This window comes from Chrysochloris asiatica, unplaced genomic scaffold (genome assembly GCF_000296735.1).
Source record: "Chrysochloris asiatica unplaced genomic scaffold, ChrAsi1.0 scaffold00326, whole genome shotgun sequence".
NCBI lineage: Eukaryota > Metazoa > Chordata > Mammalia > Afrosoricida > Chrysochloridae > Chrysochloris > Chrysochloris asiatica.
Window position 1 is genome coordinate 1,783,183 of NW_006408844.1, and position 20,979 is coordinate 1,804,161.

The 20,979-nt window shown below is 52.4% G+C and overlaps 1 protein-coding gene across 1 annotated transcript in view; it reads right to left on the bottom strand.

Annotated features, from left to right (window-relative positions):
* Positions 1–1,302: 1,302 nt before the first annotated feature.
* GDPD5 (glycerophosphodiester phosphodiesterase domain containing 5) overlaps positions 1,303–20,979 on the bottom strand; it is an 82,148-nt gene continuing 62,471 nt past the window's right edge. Inside the window, exons 6-16 of the mRNA XM_006875422.1 lie at positions 19,239–19,337; positions 18,850–18,943; positions 18,355–18,500; positions 11,816–11,898; positions 10,448–10,598; positions 9,704–9,922; positions 8,650–8,807; positions 8,228–8,375; positions 6,229–6,311; positions 3,237–3,349; positions 1,303–1,445 (exon numbers count right to left, since the gene is read on the bottom strand). Coding sequence (XP_006875484.1) covers positions 1,303–1,445; positions 3,237–3,349; positions 6,229–6,311; positions 8,228–8,375; positions 8,650–8,807; positions 9,704–9,922; positions 10,448–10,598; positions 11,816–11,898; positions 18,355–18,500; positions 18,850–18,943; positions 19,239–19,337 — 1,437 coding nt within the window. The remainder of the gene's footprint in view (positions 1,446–3,236; positions 3,350–6,228; positions 6,312–8,227; positions 8,376–8,649; positions 8,808–9,703; positions 9,923–10,447; positions 10,599–11,815; positions 11,899–18,354; positions 18,501–18,849; positions 18,944–19,238; positions 19,338–20,979) is intronic.

Here is a 20,979-nt window from a genome sequence, read left to right on the forward strand (position 1 = left end):
ACCAAAAACAAACCCCAGCCCTGGGGAGTTGGCATCTCCTGGCCAAGGGCTTGTCCCACTATAGGCAGGGGCTCAGAATTCCTCCATGTGGCCCACTCCCCAGCCTACCCAAGCAGAGGACCCCTCCCCTGCAATTCCTGGCTGACCCCGGATGGCAGTGCATATGCTCTGGAGCTAGAGCCTGGTGGGATTGTGGCTCAGCCAGACGAAGCTGTGTGGTCTTGATAGTCACATTAGCTCTCCAAAGTTGACTCCCCAAGCACAATATGGGGCTACTGGCTCCCAACCCAGGCCAGTGAAGGCGCCCCAGCACTATGGCTGACACAGGGTAGGGGCTCCCCTAGTATCTCCCTGTCATTTTCCTATTGATTTGATTACGGTTCCTCCTTACATCTTGGGGCCAGGCTAAACCCCAAACCCAGCAAGCTCTGACCCCACCCTCCTGCTGACACTTCAGAAAGAGACTACACACATTGAGATAGCGGCTTTAATCCTTTTGGCCAAGGTCCCTCGGGCCTGCCTACAGGCCTCCTTGGGCACACACTGCCCTGGCCCAGGCCCAGAGACTTTTCTCAGGTGGCCCCTGCCCTGTGGTCACTGACATGGGAACCCCTGACATCATGTCAGTCTGTGTCCCCATGGGCTTCAAGGCCGCTGAGTCCTCTGGTAGACACACAATCCAGTGGCCAGGAGCCTGCTCCTCTGGCTGTCTTCAGACCCTCGCAGGGGCAGGGGCAGGGGCAGGGGCAGTGCAGTGGGAGGCTGCTAGGAGGGCATGTCTCACTGCTGCAGCAGGTTTTCCTCCTGGGCCGGATCTCCTTGTGCTTTGAGACTGGTGTGATGAACAGAGGGCCTGTGGCAAAGGCCCAGCCTAGGCCCTGGAGGCATGATAAGAACTGAGAAGTCGGTACTCTCACAGCACAGACAGGAGCACAGAAACATGTAGACACGCTGGGCATCCTCATCCTCTGTTGCCACAGGGGGCATGGCCAAGTGACCCACCAAGGCTTCCAGGTCAGGATGTCAGAGGCAGCCTCAGTAGGAGGACCTGGCCCTGCAGCCCACACTCCCAGGAGCCCCAGGTCTACAGGAGCATTAGAGAGGCTGGGATCCCGACCCAGCTGGACCTCGGGGATGAGAGGAACCTTCTCCACGAGAGACCCTGGCTGAGCAGGGGTGGCAGTCGACGAAGAGGTTGTGGAGCCAGCTCCCAGAACACTCCAAGTGCAGACACCCCAGCCGGCCCTCCTGGGCTCCCCCAGTTTCTACTTTATATACAGGCTGGGAAAGGCAGATCTTCAGTTAATGCCCATTCCTGTCTGTGAGGGTTTGGGCATGGCTGCTGCCGCCTCGGGGGCCCACAGCGTTGGTGGCGCTGTTGGCATAAGCATCATAACTGTTGTCTGAACTGAGCTCATCGGAGATCTCCACGCCATCGCTGATCTCTGTCAGGCCAGAGAGAGGACAGAAGGTGAGAAGGGGAGGGGAAAGGCCCACGAGCATGGGAGAGGGAGGTGGGCTGCAACAGCAACTAGTCAGGCACTTGGAGGCTAACGGAGCCACCTGGGTTCCAGCCTGGTACCCAGCCTGGCATTCAAGGCCCTCCTTGGTCTCAACTCAACTCTCTGGCTTCTCCACAGCCCACTCTTCCCTGGAGCTCCACCTGTAGCTACAACCCATTCCCTCGTTGACTTCTCTATCAGAAACAGTGCAGGCACCTGGGGATCCAAACACCATGGACTGGCCCCTTCTAGGAGCTCCCCAACCTGGCCAGAGCTGCACTAGAGAGAAGCCAGGATGCACTCTGACCCAGCGTGGGGCCAGGGAAGCCACCCCCGAGGAAGATTTTGAGGTAGGAGGAATGTAAGTGCTCCTGTGGGTAGGTGTCTGTGTCTAATCTCCTAAGTACCTAGAACAGTGTCTGGCATGTATCTGTTGAATGAATGAATGAGTGAATGTTCACACAATTCTTGGAACCAACTCTACTCAAAATCAGTGTTGCCCCAGCTGGACCTTGGCTCATACATCCAGTGTTCACCAAGCACCTGCTCTGGGTCAGGCAGAGTGCTGGCCCTCACAAGTGCCTTGTGAGGTCAGTTTACAGACAACAAGTCTGAGGCTTGAGCGAGGTCAGTGTGCGCAGGTCCACACAGGTGTATCTGGCTCCTAAATCTTTCTGGAATCTCTCCTCCTCTCTGTTCCCCAGGACCTTTCACCTGAATTATTGCTCCTTTTTATCACTTGAGATTTTCCCTCCAATCCACCCTCCACCCTGCTGTGAATGTGCTCAAAGACAGCTGCTCGGGACCCTCCTCTGCTCCTGAGAGGACACCCAGGGCTTGCTTCAAGGTGAGCCAACCAGAGGCATCCCCTTAGGCCACGTGGAGTAATAACTTAGCTCCGGGTGCTCAGGCAAGCAGGTCTCCTCTGAACACATGCTGTTTCCACCTGGGATGCCCTCTCTTCTCCCTCCTCACCTAGCCTTCACCTCAACCCCACAACCCAAGTTACTTTCTGTCTATCCTCCACATTTCAACTATGTTATCCCCTTACAAGGAGCTCTGGTGACATAACAGTTAAAGCACTCATCTGCTAACCCGAAGGTTGGCAGTTCAGATCCACCCACTGGCTCTGTGGGAGCAGGATCTAGTGATACGCTTCCTTACAGAATGTTGTTGTTAAGTGCCATCGAGTTGGCTCTGACTTATATCGACCCTGCATAGGGTTTCCGAGGAGTGGCTGGTGAGCTTGAACTGCCAACTTTTGTACTTCTTATCAACTTTGCAGTCCAGTGCATTAACACAGCGCCACACCAGAACTCTGCTCCTTATAGATTACAGCCCAGAAAACTCTCTGGGGCCATTCTGCTCCATCACATGGGGTCAGTACGTGTCAAAATTGATGTGACGGCACCTAACAACAACCTCTTTGCAAACTGGACCCCCAACTTCCCTCCTTATCTCAGGTAACTCTGACCACTCCCTCCTCTATACCCCACCCTGACCCAGCACCCCCACCGAGCTCTGGGGACACCCCATTTTCCATCAGGCTGGGAATGCCAACAAGAAGCAGAGGTGAAGCCACTGTTGTGGGTCCCCTATGAAACAAGCTACAGGGGGTGGGCCGGCCTTCAGTAGAGCTCCCTGGCTGTGGGACAGGCAGGGTCTGGAGTTGCTGGTACGTGTGGCCGAGTGCCTCGTGGGCCTATCTGGGGCTCCATCTGTGGAGCTGCGCACCTGAGAAGATGAGCTTCTCCTTCATGATGCTGACGTCCCGGCTGGCCCGGTGCACTGCAGCACTCAGCATGATCTGCTCGGGGTTGTAGCTCCGTATGCCACCAAGGCGCCACCTGCAGAGATAGCCCCGTGGGCATCAGGTCCCTCCCCAGCCCTCCCCTGGAACAGAACTGTGTCCACTTTCAGAGTGTCTCTGGGTTTGGCCTGAGAGAGTCCCACTGTACAGATGGGGAAACTGAGGCCTTAAATCAGACTCTACTGAGTCTCTGCCAAGGCTTTTCCACTCCCTCTTACCTCCAGAACCCCAAATCAGCACCCCTCACTTGGGAAGATGGCTGGGTTGGTTGTTTTCAGTGCCCCCCCCCCCCCCCCAGTTATTGGCTTTCTGGCTGGGAGAAATTTGGGCTGGGGTGGGGGAGCTTGGCAGACATGACTCTGATGACCTGCTGTGGGGTATACACCAACCTCAGAGAGCCACATCCCAACCATTGTGACTAGGGTGAACCAAATCTGAGGGGAAGTCCCAGAGAGGAAGTGAAGGGAAGTAGGAGGTGACAGGAGATGACAGGTGGGGGGCTTTGCTTGGAACTGGTCCTCACAGGTTGAAGAGGCTAGGGCATGCAGATGCCTGAGTGTGGAGCCATTTGCTTCCTGTGTTCCCACCACCCAGGAAGAGAGGCACACACTCCTGAGGGCGGGACAAGGTGGAGCATTAGCCCCCTGACAGCCGAGGTAGGACAAGGTGGGGCCATGCATAAGGTGAAAAACCCGGTTTCCATGTCCAGCCTCTGGGATGATTTTTACTGCAGTCATTCCCCTGAACAAGCCCCAGACCTTAGATTCTTCCTACCATCCAGACAGAAGGACTCACTGAACCCCCACCCCTACCCCCACCAAGAGGAGAGGGTGGTCAGCTCAGAAACATAAGTCCAAGCCCCCAGAGAACTGAGTCCTGCTTGGGTGGGTGGAGGAAGCCAAGATCCCACCAGGAATCAACTGCAAGTTTCTAGATGGGGTCAGCACAGCAGAAATGGGCAGACAGATGGATGAGCAAACAGATGGCTAAACAGAGCAGACAAACGAGAGGAGAAAGCAAGAGCCAGAGGGGAAGGCAGTCTGAGTTCTGGCCATGCCAGTTGCCTTGCAAACTCCTTGAGGGTAGTGGCTAGGTCTTTTGCATTTACTACCATGTCTTCAGCACCAACTTCAATGCCCCCCATTACAGGTACCAGGTAAGTACGTGTTAAGTGAACGAATGGGAGACTGAGGCCTTCAGGGAAGCAGTTGTCCCCTAGGGCGCCCCCCTATCAGGAAGACAGCTGCATCACTGGGGGCCCAGCATATGTCCAGGCACCTAGAATCCTGCCAGGTCTGTCTCCCCCACCAGACTGGGGCTCTGGGGGGCAGCCCCAGCGCACCAGGACCAGTGGGTGGTGTCTGTTGTTGGGGAAAGTGGGGGACCAAGTGCCTGGGAGATAGCCATTCATTGGCTCAGCCCCATGACCCCAGAGAACAGAGTGTCTTTGCCTAGAAGCTGGTCACTGAAGCTGACTTGATCCTGGACCAAGGGGTCACTGAGACCAGGGCTCCTCTTGCAGTTGAACAGTACTGCCCAGAAGGAAAGTGTTAGGCCAGGGCTTCAGCAGTCGGGCACATCCAGGATGGGCAGCTGACCCACAAAGGTCATCCCCATGGGTCCCTGGGGGCATATGGGTGATAAACTACAGTGAGAGGCAGAACTCCACTGAGCAGAACTGGGATAGGGAGGTATTGGGGAAGCAGAGGATAGGTTTCAGACAGAAAATTAAGAGGAGATCATTCAATAGAGATGGGAGACCCCCACCCCCATTCCTGACTTTCACTCGCTCAACCTCTTCCTTTCAGTGTAACTTGAAGCTAATTTGCCCTACTGAGGATCTGACTGAAGCCAAAGATACAGAGTCTGTATTGTTCTTACTGAAACACAGCACGGAATTCACATTCAACTCAAACAAACCCAAATTTAAAATGCCAAAAAACAAGATGGGAGAGTCCAAGAAACGCATACAGGGAATGTGGGTGATGGTAGCAACAACCTTAGAGGGAGAAGCCAGCAGAGGGGGAGAGCTTGCCAGGGTCTGCGCTGGGGAGATGGGAAGGCTTCTGAGGGTGTCAGACTGGGGAAGGGGGCGCCCAGCAGAGCCCCCGCCCCCAGAGGGAGACAAACAGGTGCCAAGAGGCCAGGGCAGTGCCCTGCTAAGGAAAGGCTGGTTTCTGCTGCAGAAGCAGGGGTCAGGATGGAAAGCGAGGGTTACACACAGCGAGGTGGGAGGAGCAGACTGGGGAGAGAAGGCTTCAGGCAAGGGCAGGTGTCCGGGAAGGGAACCCTTTGGGAACGGAGGCATGGGGCATGGTGTCCAGCAGGTTTTCAGATAGAACTGGAGAAGGGAGAAAGAGAAAAAGGAGGAGGAGGAAGACCACACCAGAATTACCTGATCAAGTGATAGCTGTGAATGCCAGAGTGCAGCAGAGAGAGGGGTGGTGGGAGAGAGGGGGACATGCGCCGGATCAGAGCGATATGGGACAGAGAGAGAAGATCAGTCAAGAAGAAAACACCAGCCCATCTGGCCCTACACCCGCCACTGGACCAGGTGTCCCCCCACCCTACCCTCCCTACAACCACCGTCCCAGGTGTTGTCCTGAGGGCTAGGAGCTTGTAGCACAGGCCCTGGCAAACAGGTGAGGGGCGCAGGCCCAGAGGAGTGGAACTCACTGAAGGCTTCACAACAAACATGCAGAGCCTGGCTCTGGGCTCCCATCTGGCACTCATTCCAGGAGCCACCAGCTGGGGAGGCTGGGCTGGGGACACTGGGAGTCCTTCCTTTTCTCTGGACCACGGTGTTTGGTCAGCCCTCTGGCCCTGGGCCCCAGACTCAGGGCTCCTTTCACTGGGGTGGGGCCCGCTGTGGGGTGGCAGGGGGAAGACCCCGGCAGGTGACCAGTGTCTACTCACTTCTGAAACACGAAGATGCCGACGATGAGGGTGAAGGAGACCAGGTCAGCGGTGACCCACATGAGGCAGTACTCGTCCGGGGGCTGTGGACAGACGACCCAGGCTCCAACTGCAGGTCCGTGGGCAGGAACACCCCACAGGACCATTCCAGGGGCAAGGAAGAACCTTGATGGGGCTGAGGGCCTGCAGTTGTGTTTTCCAGGAGTAGGCTTTGGCACCGAGTCTGGGATAGGGTGGGTTTGTGTTTCTGGGTAGTTACAGAGACTGAGCTGAGAGCTGTGTGTGGCATAGAGGGTGTGTGTATGCTCAGGTGGTGAGTCCCTGGGGGGTGCAGATGTTAACCGGAAGTTTGCAGGTTGAGTCCACCCAGAGGCACCTGGGAAGAGAGGCCCTGATCTACTGAGAATTAAGCTGTGACCCCCCTGGAGTCCAGTACTCAGACACGTATGGGGGCACCATGACTTGGAATCAATCCTGACAGCAAACTTTTTATTTTTTAGTGCTCAGAGTTGTGATGGTGTCTTAAGCCAGGAGGATATGTGTGCTTAAAGGGACTTGAAGCAAGAGCTCAAGAACGAAGGACAACTATCTGGGGGTAAGAGGGGTGACCACACTGTGTGTGAGTGAATAAGTGGCCACGTGGGCAGCAGCTGGAAGGGGGTGAGGGTACCTGTGCCACTTGGACTAGGGTGCGGAGACTCTAGAGGGGCTCGGGGATAAAACCCGCATGTCTCTGGCAAACTGTGGTGCAGGGGTGGGGTTGGGAGGGGGCTCACAGCGTCTGCTGCCATGGCCAGTCAGTTACTTTACTTCATTCTGAAGTGAGTCTTTGGGGTGTGGGTTTAAGGACAAGGGGCAGGTGAAGAGCTGAGTGAGGAGATCTCTAGGACTGAAAGGGTTATGATAAATCCCAGCATCTGAAGTCTGTGGCCCAGTTTCTGACTCTCTTCAAAGTTCCTCTTTTTGGCTTTGTCTCCTCCTCATCTGTCTTTTCTTTCCCACTCTCCTCTTCACACAACCACCCACACCCTAGACCTCAGCCACAACAAGCCACTCCACCTGCCCTTTCATATCCTTCACCTCATCCTCCAATGATACCCTGAGGGGGGAGGACAGTGGGAGGGAGGCTGGTGGCTCCCAAGTCCATGAGTGACCACCTGACTGGAACGCAAACCTCTTTGCAGGCACTTGGTGGGCAAGTAGAACATGGCTTTAGTTACTGTATTCTCTGGGCAGCTTTAAATGTTCTCTGTTTTTATTCTGGACTCCTGATGTGGTGCTGTAGGATCAGCACCGGAATGCGAACCACAAGGTTGGCAGTTCAAACACACTAGCTAGCTGCTCCTTGGAAACCCAATAGAGGGTTTCTGTGAGTGGAACCAGCTCAATGGCATTTAACAACAATTCTTGTTCTGGTGTGGTACTGTAGGATAAGCACTGGACTGCTAACAGAAAAGCTTGCGGTTCAAACCCACCAGCTGCTGTGAGTCTGAACCGCCTCAATGGTCCTTAACAACAACAACATTCTTGCCCTGGAAGCTCTGTGTGTGCTTGGCTGTTAATGGAAAGGTTGGAGGTTTCAGTCCACCCAGAGGCACCTCAAAAAAAGGCTCGGTGGTTCCCTTCCAAAAACTCAGCCACTGAAGACCCTCTGGAGCACAGTTCCACTTGGAAGTACACGGGTTGCCGTGATTTGGAATTGATGGGAACTAGTTATTCTTGTTCTGGTGTTAACCTCTTTTTCCAATTTCCGTCCTTCCTTAAAGTAAAACATCAAAACAACAGAAACCCAAGTGGTTCTTTATTTCTCCAGGGCCCTTCAGTGATGGGCTTCTCCCTGTACGTCAGGTCAGGAAGCCCACACCTCCCAGCATATGAGTGTAGGCCCCACAGGGTGTCTATGTCCCCTGGACACCCCCTCAGAGATGGCCTGGGTGCGGCCTGCCCAGTGACTGGTATAGGCCACCAGTACCTCTCTGTGCCCGCCCCTTCCACTCACCATAATCCACAGGGGAGAAGGCACCTGGGATAGGGTGTGGGTGTTGTCAGAGGTGACAGATGGGACCCCCGTGCACCACAGCAGGGAGAAGAGCCACGGAGCATTGACCGTGTAGAGGTTCACACTCAGGTTCCAGGATGAGTAGTCCCTGAGGAGAGGGAGGGGATAGAGGCTACTTGGCCCCACAGACTCTGGCTGCGTCCAGGGCCATCCTCGAGGAAGGAATCTCCATCCCTGGATGGCTGAGCTGGACTACAAACTCTGTCTGCTTGGCTACTGTCCACGCCCTTGACCTCTCGCCTTTGAACCTGAGTCCCCTGGGTGTCCAGCCCCATCCATGCCCAGCTGTGCACTGGGATGAGGAGAGTAGGTGAGACTCAGTCCAGCCCTCCTCTGATGGGGTGGGGTTGGGAGGCAGGCACCTGAGCTCCTGGCGGGACACCTGAGTATATCGCAGGTTCAGCCGCTGGATGTGGCCCCGCCTCAGGCTGGCTACTGCCTCCTTGGTGCCTGATGTCTGCTGGAAGCCGGGAGCCACCTTCTGCACCAGGGGCCTCTGCCTGCTGGGCAGCCACATAACCTGCAGGCAGGAGAGGGGGCCTCTTCAGATTTCTGTGAATTGGGGATAAAGGTACCTACACCTTGTAGAAGGAGTCTGGGTGGTATGATGGGTAAACGGTTAGTGGTTCAAACCCACCAGTGGTTTCATGGGAGAAAAGAAAGGAGATCTGCTTCAGTCAAGTTACAGCCTGGGAGACCCTACAGGGAAGTTTTACTCTGTCCTAAAGGACCGCTGGTAGTGTAGTTACAAATCGGGCTGCAAAACCGCAAGGTCAGCAGTTCGAAACTACCAGCTGTTCTGTGGGAGAAAGATGAGGCTTTCTGCTCCTGTAAAGATTTACAGCCTCGGAAACCCTGTACAGGGTCACTATGAGTTGGAACAGACTCCATGGCACATAACCACCACCACCATAGGACCTCTGAGTTGGAACGGACTCACTGGCACACAACACCCCATGAAGCAACTGTCAGTGTCAGAAGAGAGGGGAGCTAACACACTGCGGGGGAGAGGGGGGACGATGGACTTCATTGTAATCATCATTGTTAAGGAATTGGTTCATCCCAGCCTGAGCTGAATTGTTCTGGCAACAATTCAGGAAGCTTCTAGACCCTTGTCAAGACAAGATTTAGAACCCAAATCTCAATTATTCTGCATGTGGCCACGAGTTTTTAGTGTGCTGTCAGAATCCTCTGCTCTAAAGACATTATACTGCAATGTAGGCAACATTCCCCAGAAACAATCAGGGAACCTGGATCTGTTCCTGCTTTTGTGCATTTTCCCTCTGGGACCCATGATGACACTGCTGGGGAGGATGAGGGGCCTGCTATCCCATTGTATGAACATGAAACTTGAAGTCTGTGGAGGGGTCACAGTGGGTTTTCACCGCACCAGGCTCGAACCTGACTCAGCCTCACCTGGTGCTGGGGGAAGCCGGAGCGAAGCACAGCCTCCAGAGTGAGGTTAAGGAAGCTGGCGTGGTAGGGGTGCTCTCGTGGTGGGTCACGCAGGTTGAGCAGCAGTGAAGCGTTGCCTTTGGCCAGCTCCAAGAGCTCTGCCAGGCTGCAGATGGACTGGTTCTGGGCCTCCCTGTGGTCCGCGGGCGACAGGGAGCCAGCTGTCCAGAATGGGTCAGTCTGGGGAGACATGGGCACATGCAGCTATGGTGTTAGCTCTTTGGGCCCCCATGTGCCCGTCCAGACACCCAGTGTGCAGAGTACACGGCTGCCAGTGTGGTCCCCATGTGCCCGCCCAGACACCCAGTGTGCAGAGTACTCGGCTGCCAGTGTGCTGGGGTGTGTATCAGGTTAAATGATGGCCACAGCTCTGGGTCAGGGCTCTAGGAGGCCCAAGCCTAAACGCTCGCCACTATCCTCTGTTTACAGAAGGCATTTCTCCTTCTCCGTCAGCAGCCTTTCAGACTAGAGCCCCAAATTCCTTCTAGTGTACAAAATTAATGACTTAATCATCATCATCAACTTTTCCTGGTGGGGGAGATGAATGGGACCCAGAATAAGCAGTGAAAGCCATGAGACTGGTCTGCAGTGAAAGGGGCCTGAGGGGGCCAATAACCAGCTTGGCTGTGCAGCAGGCCAGCTCTTGATGTGGGGGCTCCGTCCTGTACTCCCATGGCCTAAGACTGGGACTGGGGGTAGTCAGACCTTCAGGAACCACTGGCCAGCGTTGAGTCTCTGCAGCGTGGTCCAGTTGAGCATGGAGGCCGGCCTGCTGGCAAGTTCAGGCAGCTCCTCCTCCACGTTGGTGGTCCGCCTCAGGGTGGTGTCATGTAGCAGGAAGGGCACGCCATCCAGGCTGCAGGGAGGGGCCCTCAAATGGTCATCCCCGACTCTTCTGCACCCACCTTCACTGACCAGGGGACCCGGGCAGGTCTCAGTGCCCTGGCTGTCTGCCTCTCTAGGAGGCTCAGATGGGGATGGGGCTGCAGAGGAGGGAGGGCAGGGGAAAGACTGGGACCGTTCTCTTAGTAACTTTGGAAGGTAGGTGTACCTCGTTTGATAACAAGGAGCCCTAGTGTGGCGCTGTAGGATACGCACTGGACTGCTAACACAAGGATGTCAATTCAAACCTTGAAAACCCTACACAGTGTTGTTGAGTAGAACTGACTCCACAGAACTTAACAAGGTTGGGCACAGGAAGTACCTAGTTGAAGGCCCACAGCCAGTAAGTGGCAAACCTGGCTTGGAACTAAGCCCATCTGATATCACAGCGAGAAGAGAACAAATGCAGGCTCCTTTGACAAATCCTGCCCCCACGCCCCCAGCATCCTCATCTATCCCACCAGGGTTGCGTAGCCCACAGGACGGAGACTTGGTATGAAGTGTAAAAGGCACCTGTGCCCCTTTCTCAATGCATTTTACCACCACCTGCTAGGAAGTTGTTACATGCACAATCCAATGATCCTGCCTTGGACCAGCGCCCTCACATATGGGATACCCTTGTTCAGTACACAAGCCATACTATATATGGCAGCCTGCCCTTCTCCCCTTCCTAAAGGTTAAGAGATTGGTGTGGGCTCTTCCTTGCCTCTTACACTTGGACATACTTGTCTGTCTACAACTTGTAGTTGGTGTTAAGTGCTGTCAAGTCAGTTCCAACACATAGCCACCCTGTATAGGGTTTCCAAGGAACAGCTGTTGAGTTTCCTGCCACACCAGGAGGTAGAAATGTACATATCACTTTTGCATGGTCTCTTTTTAATATAACTGCTATTACAATGAACATACGTGGAAACATGGAATCGGAAGGCACCTTGTAATGTATTCCACACAGCAGAGAGCTCCGTCATGCTGAGCTGTACTGGTCTCCCATCTTGAGGGTGAACTCCAGCCTCTACCCCCACCCCTGCTTGAACTAATACATCTGTTCTTTTCTCAATTTTGTATCCTGAGGTTTCGAACAAGAGTCATTTGCAAGAACAGCTTGCTGCTGTAGCCAGGTGTCTGCCCCGCCCTAAAAACTCCAAGCCCCACCCACATCTCCCAGGCACTGTCCGCCCTCCCCACACCTACCTGATGGTGACATCAGCCTGAAGTCCATACAGCTTCTGCTCTATGGCCTTCTGGAAGGACATCAGCGTGTGCTCTGGGGCCAGCTGGAGAGACAGGGGCATGAGGGGAAAAGTGGAGATTCCGGTGAATAACTTGAACATACCCCTTCCGAACCAACAGAAACTCCTGTGCTGGGCTGTAATTCACACCCCTCTATACAGTAGCTGTGTGACCCTGGCAACCTACTCGGTTTCTCTGAAACTCAGTTACCTCATCTGTTAGATCAGGCCTGCCTAATGGGATATCATGTAGGGGAGGCCGAGGTGGTGGCTAATGTTGATGCATGTCAATGGCTGACATACAGTTACAGTTAATAAATAGTTGTTGTTATTGTGAAGTGCTGTTGAGTTGTTTCTGACCCATAGCGACCCTGTATAGGGTTTCCGGGGAGTAGCTGGTGAGCTTGAACCACTGACCGTGAAGTTTAAATGTCTTAACCCACATTAACCCATAGCGCCACACCAAGACTCCTAATAAACAGTAGCTATGGTCATCATTGGCGTCCTGGTGTGGCGCTGTGGGTTAATGCGCCAGACTGCAAAGCTGTTTGAACTGTAAGGTCGGCAGTTCAAGCTCACCAGCTGCTCCTCGGAAACCCTATACAGGGTCGCTATGGGTTGGAATCAACTCGACGGCACTTAACAACAACAACAACATGATCATTATTGGGAGTCCTGGTGTATCCTGGTGTGGTGCTGTGGACTAATGCACTGGACTGTAAAGTCAGCGGTTCAAGCTCACTAGCCCCTCCTTGGAAACCTTATTCAGGGTTGCTGTGGGTCGGAAGCGACTTGATGGCACTTAACAACAACAACATGGTTATTACGGAAACGTAGTAGCTCCATACAATAAGCACTGGACTGCAAACCATAAGGTCTGAGGTTTGAGCCTGCCAGCCGCTCCTTGGGAAAAAGATGAGGCTTTCTGCTCCCATGAAGATTTAAGCCTCGGAAACTTTATACAGGGTTGCTATGAGTTGGAACGGACTCCACGACACTTAATAACAAGAGGGTCATTATTTTTTACCTGTGTTTTATTGACTATGCAAAGACATTCAGCTGTGTATATACAAATATGCATAACACTGGAAATTCCAGAACACTTCATTGTGTTCATGTGGCTATACATAGAACAAGAGGCAGTTGTTCAAACAGAAAATGGTTTAAAATCAGGAAAAGTGTGTGTTAGGGTTTTATGATACTTAGTCAATCATCTGTATGCTGAACAAATAATCTGAGACGCTAGACTATATAAAGAAGAGCACAACATCAGGATCAGAGGAAGACTCATTAACTTGTGTTAATGCAGATGATAGAACCTTGCTGAAAGTGGAGAGGACTTGCAGTACTTAACTTGATGAAAAGCAAAGACTACAGTCTTCCGTATGAATTACACCTTAACATAAAGAAAATGAAAGTCCTCATAACTGGACCAATAGGCATATCATAAATGGAGAAACCACTGAAGTTGTCAAGGATTTCATTATACTTGGATCCACAATCAATGCTCATGGAAGCAACAGTCAACAAACCACAAAACATAGTGCATTTAGCAGATCTCCTGCAAAAGACCTTTAAAGTGTTAAAAGTCACTGTGAGGACTAAGGTGCACCTGACCCAAGCCATGGTATTTTCAATTGCTTCATATATATGTGGAAGCTGGAAAATGAATAAGGAAGCCCATAGAAAAAGCTAATCATTTGCATTATGGTGTTGGCGAAGAACCTTGAATGACCAGATCTTCCGGGGCAGAAGTACAACTGGAACGTTCCTGAGAAGCAAGGATGGTGAGGCATCCTATCAGGAGTGGCCAGTCCCTGGAGAAGGACTTGGTAAAGTAGGGTCAGCGAAAAAGAGGAAGTCCCTCAGTGAGATGGATTGACACACTGGCTAAAACACTAGACTCAAACATAGAACTACTGTGAGGGTGGCACAGGACTGTTGTACAGTCAGAACCCACTCGGTGACACCTAACAACAACATGGTTACTGTATTATCATTACTGTATCCCAGGCACTGAGATGGAAAGTGGAGATGGGAGAGTCCTCTCTGGCTCCTTGGTGGTCTTGGGGCTGAATGCTAAGTCTCCTCCTGATGATATCCTGAGTGGGGTCCTGAGGGGGATTCTGGAGGGACAGGAGAAGGCAGGTGGGGTGGTACGGATCCTGTGGTGATCAGTTTCCTTATCTAGGCAAACATGATTAGACCCTCTCCCTCCTCCTCTCTGTTACATGGGTTAAAAGTTCCTAGCATACTAGGTATCCTGGTGGCACAATGGGTTAAGCTCTGGGCTGCTCACTACAAGTCCGCAGTTCAAACCCACAGCTGCTCAGTCAAGATGGACAATCTTGAAAATCCTGAGGAACAGTTCAGCTCTGTCTTGTAGGATGACTGTGTGAGCACAGAGCTTGATACTGTTTCATAGATGACAGGCATTAACCCCATAGCATGTAAATCATACCAGCTTGGGTCTTGTCCTGATTCTGCCATTAACTAGAATTATGGGTTTGGGCATATTTCTTTCTCCTGTGGATCCCAGTTTACTCATTTTCCCTTTTGGGGTATGGCCACTGTTCTTTGAGGATTTTCCTGTTGGGGGAATTGGGGTTCCAAGACACCGTCTTCGTTGATTCTGAAAATCATGTCATACTCTTAGCTGCCACTAGAGGTCAGCACTTGACCAAGGATTGGGCTAGGACAAACCAAGAGGAATAGTGGAGGGAGGATGGGGAAAAAGGATGCTGGCCAGTGAGTTGATGGGCTGGAAAGGACTCTCATGGCAGCTCTCATTCCTGTCTTGTCTTCCCCTAGCCACATGATCCCCATGTTCTGTAGTATGGGGAGGCAGGATATGGCAAGGCTTTTGGAAGTCCTGAGAAGTCAGCAGCTCCGCTTTCCATCCATGGTTCTTGGAGAAGTACCTCACCTACCACAGAGCCTCAGTTTCCTTAGCTACAAAGTGAGTTGTTGTCAACCTCCCTGGTGAGAAACAGCTGTCAGAGACCCTACCAGGCTTGGCAGGGTCTCTAATGTGAGTTCTTTTCTCCCCTTTCCCCAGAGCAGAGCTGCCTTATGGATGTGGTGCTGCGTCTTGTCTGCACTGTGCTGTGGGAGACCACTCGGAGGCACCATCTGTCTCTCCTCTAAATGTCCTGTGGCCATGGGCTGGGGCTGCAGAAAGTGGGCTGTGGGTAGACATGAGGAAGCCAAGCAGGGGCTTTGAGGGTGCTCCACAGGCAGATGGGAGTGCTTGGGAATGGGAGATTCTCTTCTTCTAAGGCTTTTATACACAATTAGGATCTCCAGGGGTTAGAGGACAAGGATCCAGCTCAGGAGCACAGGTCTCTGAATTCTCTAGAAAATGGTGTTAACCTACTACGTGAAGAGTGAGGTGATTCTCCACCCTGTCAGATTCAACATCGCCTTTTAAAACAGTTACTTTGTAAGGACCTTTATATGAAAAAAAAACCCCACACTGTTAGCTTCCAGTCATGTGACATGGAGCAGGGGCATGGAGAGAGACCTGGCTCTTGCTGGCTAGCGTCAAGGATCTAGAAGGATCCTGAGACGTATCTGGGGATTTTGAGGTCAGTTTTTAATTCTCCTTTCGCAGCTCCCACTTGCCTCAGGTCTGAGCCCGTGTGTGCATGCATTACAAACTTAGGTGGACAGGACAACACTGGCTTCGAACACTAGCTTTGGAGTTGGCCTGACTCAAGTGAACGCAGATACACACAGACACCTACTCTAAGGCAGGGTTGTACCTGGGTCTGCCACACACAGAGCTGGGGACCCTGGGTCAGAATCCCCACAGGCCATCATCTGAGGACACCGATACACATGCATACAAGAGACGCACAGAGGAGACGTGTCAGATACCAACAGCAGCCCCTCAAACACCCACGCTGACACCACCACAAGGATGTGGTCCCCCAGATGCACAGTGTAGGCACTTCTACAGAACAAATGACTCAGTTTCTTTAACCAATAAACAACATAAGGAAGAAAAGGGGAGGGGGGATTGTGACAGACCCAAACAGACTTGAGAGGCACGCCAACCAGCTGCTCTGTGTGGACGGTGTTTGGGCCCTGATTTTTAATAACTCAACTGTAAAAATAGATTTTTGAGATGATTAAAAAAAAAATGAACATAGACAGTATTAGATATTAAGGAACTGCTGCTAATTGTGTTGGGTGTGATAACAACATTGAGTTTCTGCTTTGTGCTTTTAAAGTTTTTTATGTGTCAGAGATACATCTGGACATACGTATGAGTCAAATGACAGGACATTTGGGATTTTCCTTAAAATACCACATCAGATTTTCTCAAAAGTAGGGGGATAGATGAAGCAAGAATAGCAAATGTTGACAAATGTTGAGCTGGCATTGGACTAATTATGCTATTTGCCACAATATGACTCATTATACTATTCTTCCTACTTCTGCATGTTTTTGAGATTTTCTAGGAAGTATAATCGGAGCTGGGGCCACCTCACTTCTCCCCTTCTTCTCCCCCTGGTCTGCAAGGCAGGTAAAATGGATAACGGGGGCCAGTGAGACAAGGAGAGCCATGAGCTCAGTCTCTTGAGAACCTCTCCTCCCAAGGCCCCAAGCTCAGGCCCTACCCCTCACTCTCCCCAGCTGTGCTGGCTCCTGGCTGAGTCATCCTCACAAAAGCCAGTGATGGGGGTATCACTAGAACCAAGGGGCATACAGGCAACAGGTGACAAAAGTGGACCCAAATCCAGATCCCTCTGACTCTAAAGCCATGACCTTTCAATCTCTGTGAGCTGTCTGTGAGGTGCTGGGGCCAGCAAGAGGTTTGGTGGGAGGGGATCAGAGTCCAGCTCAGGAGCACAGGTCTCTGAATTATCTAGAAAATGGTGTTAACTCACCACACTGAGGAGTGACGTGATTCTCCACCCTGTCAGACTCAATGGTCACCTTTTAAAACAGTTACTTTGTGAAGTTCTTTTTGTGGAAAAACACACTGTAGCTTCCAATCATTGTGACAGTGGGGGTGTCATCAAATCAGTACTGACTCATAGCGACCTTACACACAACAGAACGGTCCTGGGCCAACCTCCCAATCATTGCTATGCCTGAGTCTCTCGCTGCTGCCACCGTGCCAATCCATCTTGTTGGGTGTCTTCCTCTTTTTCTCCGACCCTCCACTTTACCAAACATGATACCCTTCTCCAGTGACTGGGTCCCTTCTGATAATAAGTAGGAAGTATGAGAGACAAAGTCTGATCATCCTGGCTTCCAAACTTCTTGTTGTTAAGTTCTGTCAAGTGGGTTCCACCTCATGGTGGTGGGGTGTGCTGTAGAGTTGGTTCCAACTCAGTACAGGGTTTCCAAGGCTGTACATTTTTACGGGAGCAGAAAACCTCTCTTTCTCCCACAGAACAGCTGGTAGTTTCAAACTGCTGACCTGGAGATCAGCAGCCCAATCCATAACCACTACGATGCCAGAGCTCCAACCCATAGTGAGCCTGTATAGGGTTTCTGAGGTATGGCTGGTGGGAGACCTCAAATTCCTAATAGGCTCTCTGGTGGTGGGAGGAGATATCGCCTTATTTGAGAACCACTTGTTTGATAAGTGCTGTTGAGTCAGTTTGGACTCACAGGGACTCTGTAAGGAGTGGCTTGTGGGTTTGAACCGCTGACCTTGCAATTAGCTTATTCTAATGCTTATTTTATATCACCATAGCAGAACCACCAGTTCAAGGCTTTTCTGGGTGAAGTGACCCTTGTCCAGAGAAGAGATAAAAATAGCATCTAACTCTTATTAAGAGAGCACTTTTGTATACAGGCTCATGCCTGATTCTCACTACCATCCTATGGGGCAGACTTTCATATTGTCCCACTGCATAAGAGGAGGCAATGAGGCCCAGAGAAGAAAGGAAACTGGTCTTGGTTTCCACAGCTGGCACAGCAGAGCCCAGACTCAAACGCAGACGGCCTGGCTCTGGCGACTGCCCCCACAGACCCAACCTCCAGCCTCTCCTCTGCCTTCCTGGCCAGCTCCCATCAGGACCACCAAAGACCCTGCCCAGCTCACAACCTGGCAGTGTCTAGCCTACAACCCACTGTGCCTCTCCAGGGCCCTCAGAAGAAAGAGTCATTCCTTTTAGCAAGACAACTTCAGGATCGGATCCCATGCAGACTCTCTGGCTTTACTCTTCTCCAGTCCTTCCTATATTCCCAATCCCACTGCCATGGAGTCGATTCCAACTCACAGTGTTTCCAACACTGAACCTTTACAGGAGTAAGCAGCCTCCTCTTTCTCTAGTGGAGCAGTTAGTGGGGTTGAAGTATTAACTTTGTAGTTAGCAGCCCAATGCCTAATCCACAGAGCTCCTGATATACCCCAAACGGTTAAAACCCACTGTCACTATTCTGTTGTCTTCACTGTAAGTATTTTTCCAACAAGGACCTCCCCCAAGGTCTTGCCCCTCCCTCCCACCTCAGTCTGTGAGGACCCTCGGTGACACTCACCATAGGTGCCCCGCGGTGGCCGATGAGGGCAGGCTTAGGGCCCAGGTCCTTTTTCTCCATGATGCAGGGAGAGGAGATGGACAGAGGGGCCAAGTAAAGGGCCAACACCACAGCGAAGAAAGTGCAGAGAATGGCCGTCTGGGAGGCTGCAGACATGGACCATGAGGGCCGCTTGGTGAGCCACTCAGCTCCCACGGCTCTGGGAAGCTTGTGGGGTGGGATGCGGGGCCCTGCTTCCCTCCACTGGTCAGGACCCAGATGCTCTGGGACGGTGAACTGGCCTCTGACTCCCACATGCGGACATTGAGACAACTGCTGGGCAGATGAGGCTACCAGCTTCCCTGGACTCTGGGGAACAGTCTGGTCCAGAAACCCACCACCATCATCCCCAGGCCATCCAGGTGGAGTTCGGGGGTGGGGGTGGGGCGGGTAGGACAACTTGGCCTTGGAACTTGGAGGAGTCTGGGAAGGCCAGGCCCTGCCAGCCATACTTACAGGACCGTTCTGCCCGGGCAAACTGTCCAGCCACAATCCACGAGAGGGCAGTGATGGCAGCCAGGGCCCCCAAGTGCAGAAATGGTGCTGTCCCCTGTGTGAATGTGGGGAGGGGGGAGGGACCAGTGACTCCCAGCCCAGTTCAGCCACCTCTGGTCATCAATGTCTTTCTACAGAGCCCTCTCAGTGGGGTAGTTAACCCTGCCCCCATTGTTTAACTGAGCAAACTGGGAGTTTCAGGGACGCTGAGGTGTAGCACCTTCCTGGCTTCTGTGACCCTGGGTCCATCCCTGTTCTTATCTGGGCTTTGGATTGAAGAAAGAGAGCACCCTGTCTTATCTTGAGGGTCCTGGGAAAGTGGCAGCTCTCCCCGCCCCCCCATCACTTACCTGCAGGGAAATCAGCAGTACCTCCCACTCATCTTCCCACAGCTGGGCCACAGCCGACATGGCCACCACGGTGGCGACCAGGATGACCACCAGCCCTATCTGAAGGGGACAGTGACCAGAGAGAGAGTCAGAGCAGAGCCCTAGGGCAGCCTGAGGCTCCCCACCTAGTGGGTCTGAGAGAGAGGGATGAGAACCAGAGAGGAGCAGGGGAGACCAAGACACACAGGGGGAACGGCCATTCCAGAGAGACAGAGGCCTGTATTGAAGGAAAGCCAGAGACCGGCCAATGGACAGAGATGACAGATAATGTGTGTGTGTGTGTGTGTGTGTGTGTGTGTGTCAGGAGGATGCACACAGAACCAGCTAGGAAGGGGCAGCAACAGAAGCAGAAGGGAGGGTGGAAAGCAGACAGATGAAGAGGGACCTGGGCGGGGTGCAGCCATATCCCAGGGCTCAGCCGTGTGAGGATGGGAGGGAGGGGCACTATTCAGTGAATGGGGGCTCCCCTGGGCCCAACCAGTCCTACTTCAGGCTGGGAGCAAGCCAAGCGTGGGTGCAGGCCTACTCTACCCTGTGCCATGCCCATGGCTTCTTCTCAGCACCAGCCAGCTTCTAATGTGTTGTGTACGGGCTCCCAAGTCCAGCAGGGACCATGAAGCACAGCTTTGATAGAGAATGAGGTGGCACCTTCAGGGGACAGATGGGTCTAGAACATCTGCATCGCAGGATGCTCCCCCAAGTTAGGAGACCCCTGGCTTCCAGCTTTTCAGGCTCCAGGGTCTCTCACAGCCCTGGATCTCACTCTCCCCACACTGCCAGATCTGTCTGTCCAAAATACAAGTCTTACCTCAACTCCAACAGGCCAGGAAGCACTGTCCTTCCCTGCACCCACTGTCTGCCAGCAGTGCCCACCCCTCTCCCTGGGATGCCGTGCCTAGGCAGCAGCACTGTGAGACTGTGCCAACCACTGGGCATGGACAATGGAATTTCTAGACGACTGAGAGTCAGACACAGCTCTGCCTATCTTCCTCTCCTGCCATGTGGGGAAGATTAACTTTTGCCTGCAATTCAGTTTGCCTTTGGAGGTTCTCAGCCTGAAAATGAATGTACCAATAAGAAAACAGTAACAAGGCTTTATGAGCTCTGACATGCCAGCCTTGGGGACAAGGGGAGGGAAGAAAGCACAGTTTTACCAAGGGCCCATGTGTGCCCAGGCCTGTGTGAAACACTGTTATCCTACCATTTGCTCTTACAACAGCCCAGATGAGATCTTACTGTCTTCATTTTACATTCAGGGACATCAAGCACAGAGAGGTTAAGGACTGGCTTGGTCACCACAGCTTTTGTTGAGAATATACACAGCAAACATACACCAATTCAACAATGTCTGCATGCACAGTTCAGTGACACTGATCACAGTCTTCAAGTGGTACAACCATTCTCACTTTCCTTTTCTGAATTGTTCCTCCTCCATTACATCACCTCACTGCCCCTAAATTTCCTATCTCATCTAAAAATGGTTGTGGTCATTTTGCTCCCCTATAGATAGTTTGGTCTCCTATTGAATGATGAAGAAAGCATCAAGAGAAGATGGAAGGAATACACAGAGGCACTGTACCAAAAGAAAATGGTTGATGTTCAACCGTTTCAAGAGGTAGTATATGATCAAGAGCCAATGATACTGAAGGAGGAAGTCCAAGGTGCATTGAAGGAATTGGCAAAGAACAAGGCACCAGGAATT